The 17452-nt window shown below is 41.1% G+C and overlaps 1 protein-coding gene across 6 annotated transcripts in view; it reads right to left on the bottom strand.

Moving 5' to 3' along the window:
- Positions 1-3745: 3745 nt before the first annotated feature.
- ZBTB20 (zinc finger and BTB domain containing 20) overlaps positions 3746-17452 on the bottom strand; it is a 490245-nt gene continuing 476538 nt past the window's right edge. For all 6 annotated transcript variants that reach the window (XM_071809214.1, XM_065849469.2, XM_071809203.1 and 3 more), the window contains 2 exons: positions 9073-10680; positions 3746-4544 (listed from right to left, as the gene is read on the bottom strand). In XM_071809214.1, coding sequence (XP_071665315.1) covers positions 4126-4544; positions 9073-10660 — 2007 coding nt within the window. In that variant the 5' untranslated portion in view covers positions 10661-10680 and the 3' untranslated portion in view covers positions 3746-4125. The remainder of the gene's footprint in view (positions 4545-9072; positions 10681-17452) is intronic.

The following is a 17452-nucleotide window of genomic DNA, read 5'->3' on the forward strand; positions in this document are numbered from 1 at the left end:
ACAGAGAGACAGCTTTAGGGAAAGTGAGAATCAGGGTCAAGGAATGCAGGATGTTGCATGCTCCGTCACTACAGACTGCTCTTTCTCCTCTATATCATTTCATTGGGTGTTTTGAAAGAAACCTTTCAAGCATACTGAGATGAATGCGCTCAAACACTGTCAATAGCAGTTTGTCAATCATTGGGCCTGCTAGTGTAGCACAGGTATTTTTTAACAGGAATGTTGTAGCAATACTTGAAGCTTGAAGATACGTGTAATATTCAAATATTGTAATAGTTTCCAAGTAGCAAATAAATATTTCAACAGATGGAAGGAAGCATTATTTAAAAGAATTTAACATTTTAAAAGATAAAGGGGTCTACGTTTGAGCTCTTAAGTTCACAGAAAGGCACCTAAGTGAACTGATTAGCACTTTCAGCTACGTTCGCAGTCATGCTGCAAGTTGCTTCCTGTTTTACAAAATCAAGCCCCTAATTTTTGAGCCCAGAAGTTCAACAAAATCAGCTTCTATTTCAGGCACCATTTGTGAAGACCTTGGTCTAAACTGTTTGACAAGTGATTCAGAATTCAATCTAGTATGCTACTACTTTAAGAAGTTTGTTTATTTCTTTTTTATTGGCACCCTTCATTCACAAGTTGTCTTTAATTGACTTCAAAATTATTAGGTCCCATAATAAATTCGTATTTCAAAGATGCTGCCACTTTGATTTAGGTAAGGTTGAATAGATAGGATAGGATTTAGATTTTAGGTAGGATTTTTCTCACTAAACATCATAGTATTCGGATTTAGGTGGATGTAAACCCTGATTCTTATTTCCTGTGTACTGCTGTATCTCTTCTGGCATCAGAACCATATTCCAGAATACACTACATCTTGACTATAGTTCACCAGATTTAACAATGGCAAATTAAACAGCTTTTCCCCAGGCCTCATATGACAAATGAGCAGCTACAGATTTTTAAGATGGGTAAAATTCTTCATTAATTCCTAATATGGGAGAACACCAAACTTCTTGATACTAAAACTCCTTTCCTCAGAGAATGACCTTCAATCCTTTTGTATAGGTTCACCTCCCCCATTTTCTTCCACACTCTTTTCTCTAGAACCTTTCTTTTCTGTACATATGTAGTGTGTCCTTACATGTCAGATATTAGTTCCTCTTCTCTGTCTCTTAGGCATTGTCTTTTCACTTCTTGGTTTACCTGCCAGTATTGCTTTTACCAATGTGGTTATGAGAATTATATTTATTAACTAACTTGTGCTCCTTTTCCAGCCCCCTTGAACTGCCCAAACAAACTCATAACAAAAAAGACGTTACCATATAAGAGGCTCATTTGCCCTGGCACTTGCCTGAAAGTCTCTTTATGCTGCCTACTGCAGCTGAGAATCAGCGCTTCAGTGTTTAGGATCTACTGAACAATATCTTGCAGGGTACGGAAAGATTCTGAGACTGAAACACCTGTCAGACTTTTTTCCCCAAAATAAATCAGTAATGAAACAGGTGTAGAACATAGCAATGAGGTTACCCGTGCTAAATCACAGACATCCGATACAGAAGCCGCAGGTGTAAAGAACACGCAAAATTGTATGTGGAGATCTATCAAGTCAATAGTTAGAAAGTTGTCCAGCATAAAAAAATGTCTCATGTGAAATGCTCAGTGTTCACAAGCAAAGTTTTGTAAACTTAAGAAAGCTTAATTTAAATATAGACACAAGTAAAAGCTAAACTAGCAAATTTTCTTTTTTTTTTTTTTTTTCTTCTTTTTGCATATTTTTGTTAGGTGCTTCTTCTCTGTCTAAAATATAAAGTCCAGAGTGCAGCTGGTGCAAATCCTAGCTATGGATTTCAAGCAAGACAAAGATAGTGTCAGACACTGATCCAGCTGAACTAAGGACCCTGTACTTTGGGAGTTGGCTTTGGGGGGAAAATCCTCACACAGATACACAGAAGACGACTAGGGAGAACACCAGCCCAAACACAATAAAACAAAATACAAAACACCAACATATATATGCAGATCAGGAATCAATCTTTCACACTGATCCTACATTCCATGCACAGCTTTGCATATGCAGAGAATGCGGGACGTGGCCCTTCAGTTTGATGTTTTTGCAAATGAAGAAGGGAAGATAATTTGCAATGGTAACATTTTAAGTTATTTTGGCATCAGCACAAATTACCAGGGGCAGGATCAGATTCCCACACAAATATGGAAGCTCTCTAGCGAGCAAGGCAGGGGTGAGAGAACAATACAGCAGATTAATTCTTGTCCAGTGACCAAAAAGAAGGGAAATCGTAGTTATTACACACTTCCAAAACTTTCATTACTTTTTAAAATAAGAAGAAAGAAAAGACTACAGACTCTATAATCCCCCAAACCAAGGGAACATTGCTAGAAAAATCTCTTTCTCAAAAGGAACCACCCTTCAGCAGAAATAAATTCTGAGGTGGAAATAAAAAAAAGGAAACAACAGAACCTTGGTAAAAGCCAAAAAGAGAACCACATAATTCAAAAACAAAGTAGCAGTTCAAATGATACTGCAGGATGCACAAACTCTAGTAGATAATCTCACAGATGACTTCACAGAGCCCCTCATCGACCCAGGTAATTCTTGATTCCATTAGAAAAGAGAGAGAGAATAATACTAGAAAAGAAAATTAAGAAACATCCTTCCTCTTTTTTAAAATAAAAATCAAGATCATCTCCCCTCCCCCCCTCTATCTGGAAGCAGGTTAGCTAACCTTAACAGTCTCAATTTAAAATAAAATATATATTTATCTATATATTCATATATATAATAAAAGAGAAGATATTAGTGGCAGTGTACGCAAAACAAAAAAGAAAACAAAGAAAAATTACTTTTAACAATCTCACTTTTTTGTTTTTTTTTTTTACACAAATACTGTTGTAAATATATTAAAAAAATCAGCATTCTATCTGGTAAACGTCACTTTTGCCCCTCTATAAAATTTTGAATTAAAAAAGTCCCAAGAACTCTTTTTTTTAATTATTCCCCTCCCCACCCACCCTCTATTCCTCTTTCTTCCACAAGAATAAATCCTGATGCAACTTTTTTTTTTTTGCAAAGATTGTGGGAACTAACCCTTCTCTTGTACCTAGATCCATAGGTTGCAACCTCTGATATCTTTGATTTTCCTCTGTGTTTCTCTTTGCCTTCTGTGAAAGTCCCTCTTGATTGTGCTGAGGCCCTGGGCTCAGCGAAGACACTGAATAAATTACAAAAAAGCCACCGTAGCTCGTTGTTTGAATCTTCTTGGTTTCTGCTTTAAGGTGGTGGTGGTGGTTGTATGGGAAAAGCAGCGGGGAGGGTGCACCAGAGAGCATGGGATGGAGCAGAATCCAGGTGAGGAACCTCTGATTCTTTTTCCTCACCCTGCAGGGACTCCACACTATCCAAGCCACACTGCCTCGCGCTTCCCTCAGCCCTTTCGTGTGTTTGTGGATGGCCGTGCGTGTGAGAAAGCAGACACGTGGTGGAAACCAGCAGGGCCTTGTTTCCTCTGGTTGCTGCTCAACCAGAAGCAAAATATTCCACAGTTCTAACTGGATACTGTGAAGTCCAAAAGCGGTCAGCATTGTGAATTATGTCCATTGAAACACTGCGAGCGGTGTACTTATAACGACAGTAGGCCTTGTAGATTTGTAATATATTTCGCTTTGTTTCTTTTTTTTTTTTTGTAGTGCTCTTCACAAGTGAGAATTTTTTTTTATTTTTTCTGTCTGTTTTTTTGATTTTTTTTTTTTGTGTTTTTTTTTGTTTGTTTGTTTGTTTGTTTTTTTGTAGTAAAGAAGGGTTGTATTTAGAGGCCAGTAGCTAGAGATCCAACCAGTGGAGCTCATGAAGCACTACCTGGCCTTAAGGCCACCATCCGAGGGAGGTTAGGAAAATTCTTATTCACCCAGCCTCCGGAAATGTAATGTACCAGCAGGCAAAAAACAGTTCTTCATGTAGTACAAAAACAACAAAATGAAACGAACCCAAAAAAAGGAGGAAAATAAAGGTAAAAATGAAACAAAAATCATTTCTTAAATTCTAGTGCCATAGCTTTTTTTGTTGTTTCTATTTTTTTTTTGTTCATAACAAAGAGAGAGAGATTCTACTTATCCGTCTGACACATGCATCCTCATGTGGTCGTTGAAATGCTCGATTTGGTCAAACTTAGCTGGACAGACAGAGCAGACGTACGTGGTCCCCTCCGTGCAGGCCACCACCCCGGCAGGGACGGCCCTGGCGCCGGTGCCGGTGGCTCCAGGCGTGCCGTTGGTGGCACTGTGCAGAGCCACATGCCTCTCCAGCAGGGTCTTGTGGGAGAACTTCTTCTTGCAGATGTAGCACTCGTAGGACTTCTCCCCGCGGTGGAGGCGCATGTGCACATTCAGGGAGCTCTTCTGGGTGAAGCGCTTGTTGCAGATGCTGCACTGGTAGGCCCTCACGCCAGTGTGCGTCACCATGTGTTTGATTAGGTAATCCTTCAACGAGAAGGAGCGCCAACAGATGCTGCATTGGTGGGGTTTCTCACCTGCCCATTGCCAATGAGAGAGAGAGAGAAAGAAAGAAAAAGACAAAAAAAAAAAAAAAAAAAATCATACAATTAAACCAGCTCTTTATGACTCTTTGCAATAAATTAATGGTAAGTCTCACAGAGGTCTTTGGAGAGGTGCTCTGGTTAGGAAAAAGTAATTCAGTCAATAAGCATGCTTCGATATCCAAAATCTTTTGTGACCAGAGGTTTTAAAATGCTTTGCAAAGGGGCTGTAGGTATTCCCATTCCACATACAGTAAAAAGGAGCTCAGATGATTTCTTCACTTTCACATAGCACACGTCACTGACAAAGACAGGACTAGATTAAAAGTTTACCGTGTTTTACCTCCGGCTTCAGTGACATCACTTCTCCTCTTCATCCTCCTGCCTTACCCCTTGCACTCATTTCTAGACAGGTCTTATGTTACTTTACCTTTCAGTGCCTCCATCTCCCTATCTGCACACTATAAAGGCATGGATAAAGCTGGTGACTACTAGATGGCTGACCTGTAACACACTTGTTTTTGTCAAATTGCTTTGACTTTCTCAGAAGAGAAACATAAGAGACTACCAAAAGAATCCAGCTCTCTATAAAAGATTTACATTTGTTGTCCCTTTTTCTGGTCAAATCTCATAGGTGAAGCTTGGTGGATAAGAGAAACTCAAGAGGGCACCCCGATACACAGAACTGCCTTGGCCAGCCAGCACCATGCAAAGGGCAGTCTAATAGATAAACTTCTGGTGTAACAGACAAGAAATTTAAAGGATTTGACTGCCAATTAAATAAAAAACCTTATCAGGTACACCAGAGATATGAAATACTTCTGTCATCTACCACATTGCCTTGGGTACCCAGGGTTCTTGTAAAACTGATTCTGGCAACTTGTGTAAGTGATCATATCCAGACAAACCAGTGACTACAAGGACAAACTGAAAAAACATAGTTTAGCTGAGCACATGCAATCAGTTTGTCCAGACGACTCTTAATTCCTCCTCATGCTCAGACTTCTTCTGGGACACACCACGGCCTCATGGTTCATTTATCAGGCAACAATTTCATGATATGTCACTGTATTGATAATGTAGACAATACCCAACACCCTGAACGCCCCACCAAAAGCTGCTTTTTAATTTGTTTTCTGAATCACTTGCGGTATATTTCAGGTGTAGTAATTCATCATCCCCAAAGCTGTCAGGGAGATGGTACCAGAGCTCTGTAATAATCAAAATGATCCTGTGTTTCACTGACTGAAAAATTATTTTCCTTTGGTCATTCTGCAATTTCCCCTCTAGCGGAGATCCTTTTATTTCCTTTTTTCCACAGACATCCTGCTTCCTCCTTTTTACGATCTGTCTGGCACTGTTTTAGATCCTGAAGAGTCAATTTTCAGGGACTATCACATGCCTGTGTTAATATTGAATTTACCCTTTCTATAGTGAGATTGGAACATGCTGCTTATATTCAGTTTTAAGAGGAGATAATTAATACGGATTGGATGGGAAGGACCTACTTTTTATCTCCCCTGAGTCTCTGTTTCTTTTTATTTCACAGTTTGTACGTATGAAGGTAACAACTGTCAATGAAGTCCACACACTGCTCTTCCTTGCACCAATGATGAGTATGTCCCTAGTTGGTGAAAGACACTTGGTCAAAACACATTAAGTCTTTGCTTTCCTGCTGGCTTTGCTGAACACAGTAGTATGTTGAATGTAGACGGACCAATATGCTTGACACGTGTTATATGGAAAATGATAGTGTGTCAGTTACAATAATGTCTGATTAACTTATAGGAGACTGGTTTTATTTACAGTACTCATTTTTGCCTTAGGCAATATATGTCCCAGAGTTTGTAATAAGTCAGTTTCCTCTGCTCTAAGCCCTGTTACGGCTATGCCATGAAAATACCCTAATTTTTGCATGCGCATGTTTCTAAGATACACTGGGTTCTGACTTTCTAATCTTAGCTTCAAAACCTTCCTGGGATTTTTTCTCTCCTAAGAATCTCAAAAGTTTTTAGGTTTTCTTTTTTTGTATGCAAATGTATGTGCTTCCTAAGTAAGCACGGCAGATTCTTTATTCCCACGACTCTTCATCTTGAAGTCAGAGAAAACATTGCTTAGTGAATTAAATGTGCGTGTTCCCGCTTTTAGTTCTTTATTTCATATTTGGCTGGTTTTAGACAGCAATGTGGGACAGTTATCAAGTATTAATCACAACATACGTAAAAGAAGGCAATGATGGCTTATAAAGTGCATGGACCCTGCATGCATTCTAGCACTGTACTTCCACAACACTGCACGTCTCAGAGAACAGCACTCTGGGATACACTAAAGGCAGTTGTGCAGGGAACATGGAAAAATATCCATTTCTAGTATGTTTGTGTCCACCTAAGTTGTGGTGCTTTCATTGCATGGGAAGCTATGCTAGAGGGCAGTTTTTGGAAGCACAAAAATGTGCAGAGACTAGGAGTCCTTCAGGTTCTTGAATTCTTGTTCATGATCAGACTCCTCCATGGCTTCTTTTGTGAGCCCTCCAAACAGCAAGACTAATTCAAACATTTCTATCTCCCAGACCTTTTTCTTTCTCCATGGATCTTCTCCAAAGCCACTTCACTTGTCTGCTTGTAACAGGAAAATCATGCTGACAGTGGGAACAGCTGTCTCCTCTTAGTTTTCATAATTATTCTGTCCAGCGCTAGACAAGATAGTCATACTTTCTCTCAGGCTGTACTTATAAAAGTTATTTTCAGAAGGATTTTCTGAAGCCCTGCCCCCTGTTGGTTAAGATGCAATTATTCTCCCAGATACTCCCGCAGCCAGTTAGCTCCTAAATGAACTTGGAAATCATGTATCTACACAATTCTCTGCTTGTCACTGAAGCTCATTATTTTGAGGCATTCTCAGACCCACAAAAATAAAATATTAATTCATGATTGGAGATGCCTATCAACATCCTTGGTTGACTTCATGTGTAGTAGCTAGGAATATTTAGGTCAGGTCTTCCAATATTATTCTTTATCGGATTCCAAATACCAAATGCAGTGCACAGTTGGGGCTAAGGGAAATAAAGTACCTAATCTCAGTGAAGACATTTGTGAAAAAGCCTTTCTAGCTTTTAGAAAAAGGATGCAGGCAGATACATCTGACTGTGTTCTGAAAGGGATAATTTTCTGAACAATACAATACTATCTACATAGTATTATAGGTAATCATCCATGACAGAAAGATGGAGAACACCAACAGATACAAGAGGTAATCTTAGCATTCAGGATCCTTGATCCTTGCTATCATACATTTTGTACCAGTCCTGAGAATTTGACCTTTTTGTATACGTATTTGTACATGTCTGCATGAGATGCCTAGTGGAATTTTTCATTTAAGTGATAATTAGAGATAAATGGAAGTTAAAATTTTACATATGCACACGGAAGAGGAATTCATTGGATACAATGGGAAGGAATGACTTACATTCCTCCCGTACCCTGGGCAACTTCTCCAGATCCTGCTCCACGTATCACAAACCCAGTTTTATTTTATGATCTGACATTAATAAAACCACTGCTTAGTGAGAGAAATATTTACTCTTTCTCTAAACTAGAACTTCTCTCCAACATCAGACTGAGCCAAGGGCTAAAGCAAGCAAAATTCAGTCCTGAACCCAGGATAGGTTGCCCATGTAAGACACATACACCTCCTTGCTTTGAAGTCTTAAATCTTTATAAAGTTAGAAAAGGCAGTTCTGGCTCAGTTGTAAATATGGCTACCTACATCATCTCAAAAGACCATGTACAACAGCAGTTACATTTTTTAAACAAAAAGGGTGCTGATGTGTTCTACATATATTATTTTAAATTCTTCTCATAGAGCCCCATGTTTCTGTACTCACAGCTAGTGAAACATCTGACTTAACAAGAAATAGGGGATTACAGCAATCAGTCTGGGTGAAGTACAGAAAAACTTCCTGAAAAAAACTCCAAATTTACTTTCTTATAGGAACATGTGAGATTTAGAAAATGTACGGCAGTGTGTGTAACACCCAGGCCTGGACCTACTGCTGCAGCTCCACCACGAATGAACTTTCCCTGAGCTCATACCAATCATCATCAGTTGAGCATGAACCTCCATAGCTGTAAAACTTACAGAGAAAAGCCTTTTCTTAGTAGACATTGTTTTCCTTTAATGCCTTATTACAGTTTCCTTACGCTACTTCTACTTAATGTTGCCTGGTCACCTTGCAAGGGACAAGAAGTGCTTATAATTTCCTTGGATGGGTGCAGGACACATTTTAGTCCAAGTAAAATGATTTTTTCTCCTGCACCATGAACAGTTAGGTCCCTATAGAGGACCTATATGTGTCTGCAGGGGCTCAACTTCAACGCAGTAAACCCGGAAAGTGTTCAGTGATACCAGTTCTCTGAATAACTTCTCCCTCCTGCTTGTGCTGGGGGCCGGCAGGTTGGGAAACAGAATCTAAGTCCATGTTTGTCAAGGACTTCATGTACAAGCCAAAGGGACGTACTCTTACCTGTATGTACAAACATGTGCTTGACGTAGTTCTGTTTGGCGGTGAAAGTCTTGTTACAGAGAGTGCACTCGTAAGGCTTTTTCTCGCCTTGCCCACCTGCTGTGCTGTGGCCCGCAGATGGGGCCAAGGGCTGTGGGGCTGGCAGCTGGGCAGTAAAGGTTGACAGGCCAGGCTGGGACACTGTCACAAACTGTGTCTGTTGGCCAGCTAAAGGCTGGGGCAGGCTGAAGAGAAAAGGCTTAGGGCCACTGCCAGCAGACTGTGTGGTGAAAAGGGCAGGCAGGTAGGTGTTGCCAGCTGTGCCAATGACCTGAGTGTTGCTGGTCAGAGTCAGTGGCATCCTCAGATTGCTGGTGAGGGTTTCTGTCTGGCGTAAGTAGATCTGTGTGGTTGGCAATGGTTGGGCAACAGTTGTATTGACAGAAGGCTGCAAAGCCCCCTTTTCGGTGCTGTTATTGACTGCGAGCACTTTGCTGTCCATTTCAACGTCATTGCTTCTCTCTGGCGAGGAAGCGTTGGCATCTACATGCTGCTGCTGCTGCTGTGGCTGAGTGCCATCAGCGGGGACATCGTTTTGATCTGCTTGAGAAGGTTCTTGCTGCCCATCCCGGCCCAGACCAGCCATAAATTGCTGCTCCACAGAATCTGGCTCAGTGCCAATGGAGGAGCTGACTCCCGAGTCAAAACTCTCCCCTTTGGGCTCACTCTCAGTGCCTTCTGCTTGGTCAGTGTCCTCAGTGCATTCCTCAGACTCATTGCGCTCAAGGATCTGCACCCTCTGTTGGCCATAGTAGTCATAGTCATCCTCCATCTCCTGCTTAATATGGATGTTGCCCATCAGGGTTTGAATTCGGACAGGGCGTGGTTGCTTGCGGCAGTGTGTGGTCTCTGGAGTGGTGGAGAGGTACCGCTCCATCTGTTGCGACCGTTCGTGGATCCGGGTGATCCAGCTGGGGTCTTCCATGTGATGGTCCCTGGGGAGCCCCAGGGCTGTTTCATGGTGGCTGACCACAGCTCCACTGTAAAAGGAGCGCTCCCCGCTGCCATTTTGCATGGAACAGGCATAGAGGGCTGAATAGATCCTGTCCACGCTGTGCTGTGAATGGCTCTGCAGGTAGCCAGATTCTGTGTCAGTGCTCTGCCCCGAAGTGCCTGATTCAGGTGTTCCCCTGGGTGTCTCCTGGCCAGAATCCTGAATCACCGGGTAGACCTCTCCCACGTTTTGTGAGACAATCCTTGTGCACTCATCAATCACAGTCTTGATCTGCAGGATGCTGGCAGCTGTGAGGATTTGGAGGGCCTCTGACTGTGAGACCCGCAGCACCCCGCTGTACATGAAGTCAATGAGCTTTTGCACAGACTGGACTGACACGACTGAGGGGATCTCGATGTCGCTGTAGCCCAGCAGCAGCTTGTCCTGGAAGAAGGGGCTGCCAGCCGCCAGCACACAACGGTGGGCGCGTAGCATGCTCCCGTGGATGCGGACCGTCACGTCACAGAAGTGGCCACGGTTGCGCTGCTCGTTGAGGGTCTCGAGCACAGAATTGCTGAAGTTGTGAAGGTTGATGCTATGAATGCGCTCTGTCATCCCCTTGCAACTGATGTTACCTGTAGCAAAGCAGGTGACAAAGAAAAAACACAAGAGAACAGATTGAGTCTTGTCCTCTGCAGACCCACAGCCAGGGCATTGGCAAAGGTGTCTGCTCTGTGGTAAACAAACAGATTATACTGTAAAAATCACATACAAAGGCACCAATAAGAAGGTACCATCTCTGTAAGGCTAGAAGTAAAATTTGCTACTCATTTGCTGGAGCTCAATTCCTAAATTTTTGGACAAGAGCACGCAAAGACAGGTGTAGCTTGGCCTAAATTCCAACCACATTCCTGGGCCTTGGACTTCCTAACAGTTTATCTGGCTTTAAAAAGCCTAGAGCCAGCCAATTGTAAACACTGAGCACATGGATTAAAGTTGGATTTTAGGCTGTTCAGATGTGGACCTATGCCAGAAAAGATCAGATTCTTACTTTAATGACCCTTTGCACCAAGTTGCTAACACGAAGAATCTATATGAAAATGTGATTTCTATCTAGATGGGTATTTTAATTAATTTGGATCCTGTGTTTTATGGCACAGTTACTTGTATCAAAAAACTGGCAGTCACTTTGTAAAATCCAAATCTGGTTCAAGATTTAGGCTGTAAATGTTCCTAAAATCCCACGCACAGTTTTGTCTGGGGTTGTGGTTTAGAACATTTGCTACCCAATAGTGACAAACAGTCCTCTCTAAGAACCCAAAGCAAAAAGTTAACCTGAGCTGTCCCCTTCATTTTTAGCATATCCCGAGTTCTGACTGGCACTAAAATGCCATCATATAAAAACAAATGTTCTCCTGCTGTTATTTACTTGACAGGAACTGGAAAATTACAGAGACATTTACTCTAAGGAAGACTTTGTCTTAGTTTGGGTGAATAACCTAAATAGAGAACAGTTTAGAAAAGCACCTAACCAATTCGGGTACAGAGTCAACATATCCTTCAAAATGAACTTTTACAGGTGACTAAAAAGTAACTTTTTGATCTCTTGGTCCACTTTTCCCTGTCTCCACCTTGCTTGCTTCAGTTTTAATGCTTTTTTGTTTCCTTCCCCATTCTTTACTCATTTTTCATCTATTCAGATTTTGATGGGAAGAAACTACGGTTCATCTTTTAACTATGAAGAATCAACTGCTGTTTGAGAGGTAAACAAATAAAACATTATTAATAATTCCTTTCTCTCAGCATTTGCAGTACATGCATCACCTCAGTTCCCAGAAAAGTACACAGAAAAGTAATGCATAATCACCACTAGTATTACAGGCATTTTATCTTGCATATTCCTACCAAAGCTACAACCCCTCTCGCCACAACTACTTGTTAATGTGTGAGAATCCAAATGTGAAATTTGGTAGAGAAGCATGAGTAAATTACACTAGCTTATTGTCATTGCCTGTTTAGTAGAAGCACATAGAGCAAATAAATGACATTGAAAGGGGTTTCATACATGTCTTTTAGCCCAGCAATGTCTCTCTGCTCCAGCCTAAAGGGCGCTTTACATCTCATACACAGGCAGTAGAACATCACTCACTGCAATTTGCAGGAAGATGTGGCATCCTTCCATGCTCTGCCTTTTCCTCCTCACTTACCCACTCTTGACATCTCACACCCTCTGTTCTGGTGGTTCTAAAAGAAAACACCCTGGACACAGGTTGGTTTGTTTATGTGTGTATGTGTGTGTGTGTGTTTTCAACTCTCTGAGGGAGCTGAATGATAAAAGGGAAGCATAAAGGTCTGGAACTGGAAATCCTGATGGGGCCAAGCTGCCTGAAGTCTGATGCTAACAGATGTAAACCAGACAGTATCAGAAGGGTACTAGTTTCCATGTAAGATTAGAGCACTGGGGGGATGCTCACATAGCAGAAATAAGGAGAAAAACCACTAACAGTATCATAGAAGTTGTGAGTTACATATGTCTTGTTTATAAGTTCTGCTGAGTTTCCTCCTCTGATGAGACTGACCATAGGACTGGAAAAACATCTTCGAAACTGAGATACCTTCCTTCAAGGCCACTGTAACTATTATTACACAAAATAATGTACAGAAGAGATGTATTCCCTTCTTCTTCTAGATAGAGTCATTCTCCAGAGGCCTCCAGGGCAGTTCCAGATACCTCCCTTGCCCAACATATCAGATCACACAGGATTCAAAATGTACTTACATAAAAAGACATTTCAGATCCTTGATCTGAAAGGAAGAGAGTTTGGTAAAAGCTTTGTACTGATGAGGAAACAGAAGGGCGGAAAATTAATGCTAAACAGATGACACCTCTTTTCAAGACCTACTGTAGGCCATGGCAAGTGATTGTATAACTACCTATTTATCTGCATCTCCCTTTGAGCGGTTGCCTATCAGTGTGCTAGAAATCTTTCCATCAATAAATATTGGTGACTAAGTGGTTTGACCCTAGGGTTCCCTTTTCTCACAAACATGCCTTTAAGATATGCTTCTGCAAAAGGGAATGAGCTCTAGTTTATGTTCTGCTTTGTCAAATAAGGTATTTGATAACAAGAAGAAATATGCAGCAGTCTAACTCAATAAACCAAATATACTGCCTTGCACATGCCCAGGGTGGAATATTCCACACATACCAGGGATGCTATGGATGGGTCTCAACTTGAGTCTGTGCAAAGAAACCTACTTTGTTCCTATACACTGTGGCAGATAAAATGAATTTTGTGAGTGGAACTGTGAAAAATGCATCCTCAGTACCAATTCCTTTCCAGAAAGGTGTGATGTGTACCAAGAGACCGGATGTTGTCCCGAGGAAATTGAATTCTGCTATTTTTAGCAGGGCCTGTTATGATAGGGCAAGGGCTTATGGTTTTAAAGCAAAGGAGGGGAGATTCAGGCTAGATGTGAAGAAGAAATTTTTGACAATGAGGGTGGTGAAACACTGGCACAGGTTGCCCAGAGAAGCGGTAGATGCCCCATCTCTGGAGACATCCAAGTCTAGACTCTGAGCGACCTGATCTAGTTGAAGATGTCCCTGCTCATCGCAGGCGGATTGGACTAGAAGAGCTTTGAAGGTCCCTTCCATCTCAAACTATTCTATGATTCTGATTCTCCACAGATCCTGTATAGAAAGGAGAAAGTGCAAGATTCATGTCTAAGTTTCAGCAGCCTTTCTCAGGTTCTGGCTGTGAGGAGAGTTGTGTAGCAACAATGTATTTGGTCAATAGCTAACATGATGAAAACAGCAATCTGTGGTTAATTAAGGCTAAAGAAGAGAGGTTTGTGTGCCTTTAGCAGAGTGATGTGAATAGCTTTCCCATGGGAAGTGATCTAGCATGTACCTTGAGGTATAGGAACTAGTCTGAAAGTCAAATGAGTCACTTCGAAAAAGGCACGGAGTACACTTTGGTTGCCACTGGTATAACACATTTTTTTCTTAAAAAATCCTCTCATTTCTTCTCTTCTTCAAGTGAAATGAGAACATCTACCACTTCTTCAACTGAGAAGCAACTAAAATTCACTACTTAAGGATAAAATGAGATGAGTGGGTGGAAGAAACACATAATAAATGGTTAAAAAAGCTAATGCATGTTTTTAGGATGTTTCTTCTGGACCACTGGACCACTGTCCTATGCAGCTCTTCTCCCTCTGTGCAGGAAACTCTGTCCAGATCCAAGTTTTGTGCTTGTCCCTTGCCCTTACTGTCAGCTCTTCCAAGCTGAAAGTCCAAAAGTGATGTTCTCCACAAAAGGTGGACTAGCCAATGCAGGTTTGATGCTAAAGCAAATGCCACATTCTGACAAAGACTATTAGAGCCTTGGACAAGCCAGAAAGTGTGTCAGCTCTTAGCAAGACCCAGCTACACACACACTCACCTACTTGTCACTGCACAGAATGCCCGGCTCAGGAAAAAGACTGCTGTCTCAGGCTCTTCTCAGGCCTGCCACTCTTTTAAATTCAAGACAGTGGGAACCTTTCTGTGAAATTCAAGTGGTCTTTGTTAAAATGCCGTCCCCCTCCGTTTTTTTTTATCCAGTAAACATGATGTAGAGATCCCAATGGACTTATTCTGAGAAACTCCTGTAAAATGGTTTTGTTCCCTTTCTGTGAAGAAAGTTCTGATTGGAGGGGTATTCACAAACCTTATAGGAAAGAATCGGTGTGAAAATGCAAAGGCCATTCTTACCCAGATGGGCAATGAATAGGCATTTGCCAGTTAAAAACAAAAAAAAAGGCAGAAAAAAAGAAAAGAAAAAAACCCTAGACAACTGCACAGATTATGCACATTTGCAATCCTCCTGGGATGCAATTTGAAGCTGGCATGGCATAAAGGTGAAACATATTACTGTGCAACTTTGAAAAAAGCTCCGTTTGCCCATATGCAAATGTACCGATTAAACTGTCAGGCTATTCACAGAAACATGCATGGAATTCATCCTCAACTAGTAAGAAGGAGCAAAACATGGATGGGAAAGGAAAAAACTTTTGTTGTGTAATACATGACTGAGTGCTTAGATTAGTGTTTCCCTAAATCTCATTCACCCCTCCTGCTGACTTTTATGCTATGGGCATTCAAAAGAAGGCAGATTTTACCATGACAATAACAATGACAACCTCTCCAAGTACAGTACCACTGGGGAAGGCAATGGCAGAAGGGAACAGCAGGCAGCAGACTCCTGGAAAAGGTGATAGAGAATGTGGAAGTGCAGCAGTGAGACATATCAAGCATGGCTTGAGGGTAGCTTTGTATTTGCCAAAGCTACCATATGAAGATCTACATAATGCTAAAAAGGTATGGCTCACAAAGGTGATCTTTTGTTTGCCAAAAACATAGAAAATGATCCATGCCAAACACAAGATGCAGTAGAGCTATAAAGATGTATGGAATACTGAAGACTGCAGGCCACACACAAATGGCTATGTTGTACATTTTAAAATATATTTATTAAGGGTTTTTTTCTGCAGCCGCTAGATGTCCCTTTCTGCAAAGCCAGTGCTTACATATCTAATGCTCATAACTGAAAGATATTACGGAATTTGATTTTCTCTAGTGTCCTTTAAAATCACAGTATCTCAAAGCTCACTGCACAGTAATAACTAACATTTCCAGAAATGCAGTGACGATGAAACCACCACAGCTACTGTAACTCAGCAGTAGCTCAGTGCATAGTCTTCACCTGAAGCAAACTGCCTAGGATGGTGGAATCAAAGCTCTTTTTGGAAACTTACTGTGTGGTCTTTCACATCAATAACTAGCAGAGTGAACCCCAAAAGCTCTGCCTTGCTTTCCTAGTTACAGGGCCAAGAGATTAATCATCTTACATTCTTGAGAACTGGTGGGCTTGCGGAGACAGATACAAATTGCGGTTTTGCCTCAATTTTTTTTGCAGTAGCCTTTAGAAAATTGTTTGGCAATCCATCTCACTGATATTTAGACAAGATTAACTAGAACTAGTTTGATATTGTTGCCTAGTTTGTCTTTCTGACAAGCTTCTTGGGCCTCGCACTGAGAATACATACTTCGAGAGACAGTAGAAAAGTTGGAGGCATTATATCTCGTGTAGAATATGGTATCTTTACATTCTTATCATCAAAATGACAAGTGCCTCCATAGGTGGGAGAACATCCTGGGGTAAGACAAAGATGTGGAAGTTAGGATTGACAGGCTTTCTTCCTGCTTTTAGAGATGTTTCTCTGTGTATCTGTAATCCAGCCACTAGTTCAAGGGAGCACCACAAACCTAAGTAACCTGCTGCTGCTTGAGACCAACACTATCATCTACTCCTTACTCTTACTCTACCATGCACAGTTTTGGAAATCTCTAATCCTTGGTCTCCACAACAAGCGTTGGATGACCATGGCCTCCTGGTTGTATCAAAAGGATGCATCAGGTTCTTCAGACAGTCATCTAGTCTACCTCTTCCTTGTGGTGAGAACAATGTACATACACTAGCTCATCAGAAATTTGCCTAATATGCTTGCAAAAAATAACAATGTGGGGGATTTCCAGTCCCTCCCCAGACAGACTCTCGTCTGTCTTTATAGCAAGAAAGTTTTCCTAGTATTTAGTTTTGAAACCAGTTACTCATCCTTTCCTTCAGCAGACACTGAGAACTATTGACCACTTTCCTCTTTATAGCACTCTGTCATATATTGGAAGGGGCCTCACTTTTCTTCTTTAGACCTATCTTTTCCAGAAAATATAAACTCAGGTCTCCCAGTCACCCTCACTGGTTATATGTACTCTCCTCATTTTTACCTTCTTCCATCTTCTGTCTAGTTTGTCCTCTATCACTTAAAATGCAGGGCCCTAAAGTGGATAAAGTACTCTGCCTGAGTGAGGTGAATGAAACAGTTGCCTGAGATACTTCATATACGATACTCTTTAAAGACCTTACAGAATAAATAAACCAAAGCAAACAGAGCCTTGTTATCAAAATAAAACTCTAAAAATTTTCCTTAAGAAAAGCATGTTTCAGTAACGAATTCTTAATTTGGAATGAAAATCTCAACTCTTGCATAAATATAACAGTTCAGTGGAAATACAGCATTTCTGTCACATGTGAAAGCTACTATATCCCTTTAATTTCCATGGGAAGTTTTCTCATTTCCATACATTAGTGTCTCCTGTTCCAAACTTAGCACTGTAACCATGGGTGCTTTCTTCAGCTCCAACGACCTGATTTATCCCTAGTGATGAAGTTTTATTTTTTGTTATTCTCAAGTTAGTTACTCTAAAATATAACTGGATTAACAGAGCAAAAATTCATATCTAATGTTTCCATACACAAAATTAGTCCTGCATCAGGTTCCAACTCTCTGGGACCAAATTTA

Source organism: Patagioenas fasciata, chromosome 1 (assembly GCF_037038585.1).
Source record: "Patagioenas fasciata isolate bPatFas1 chromosome 1, bPatFas1.hap1, whole genome shotgun sequence".
Lineage (NCBI taxonomy): Eukaryota > Metazoa > Chordata > Aves > Columbiformes > Columbidae > Patagioenas > Patagioenas fasciata.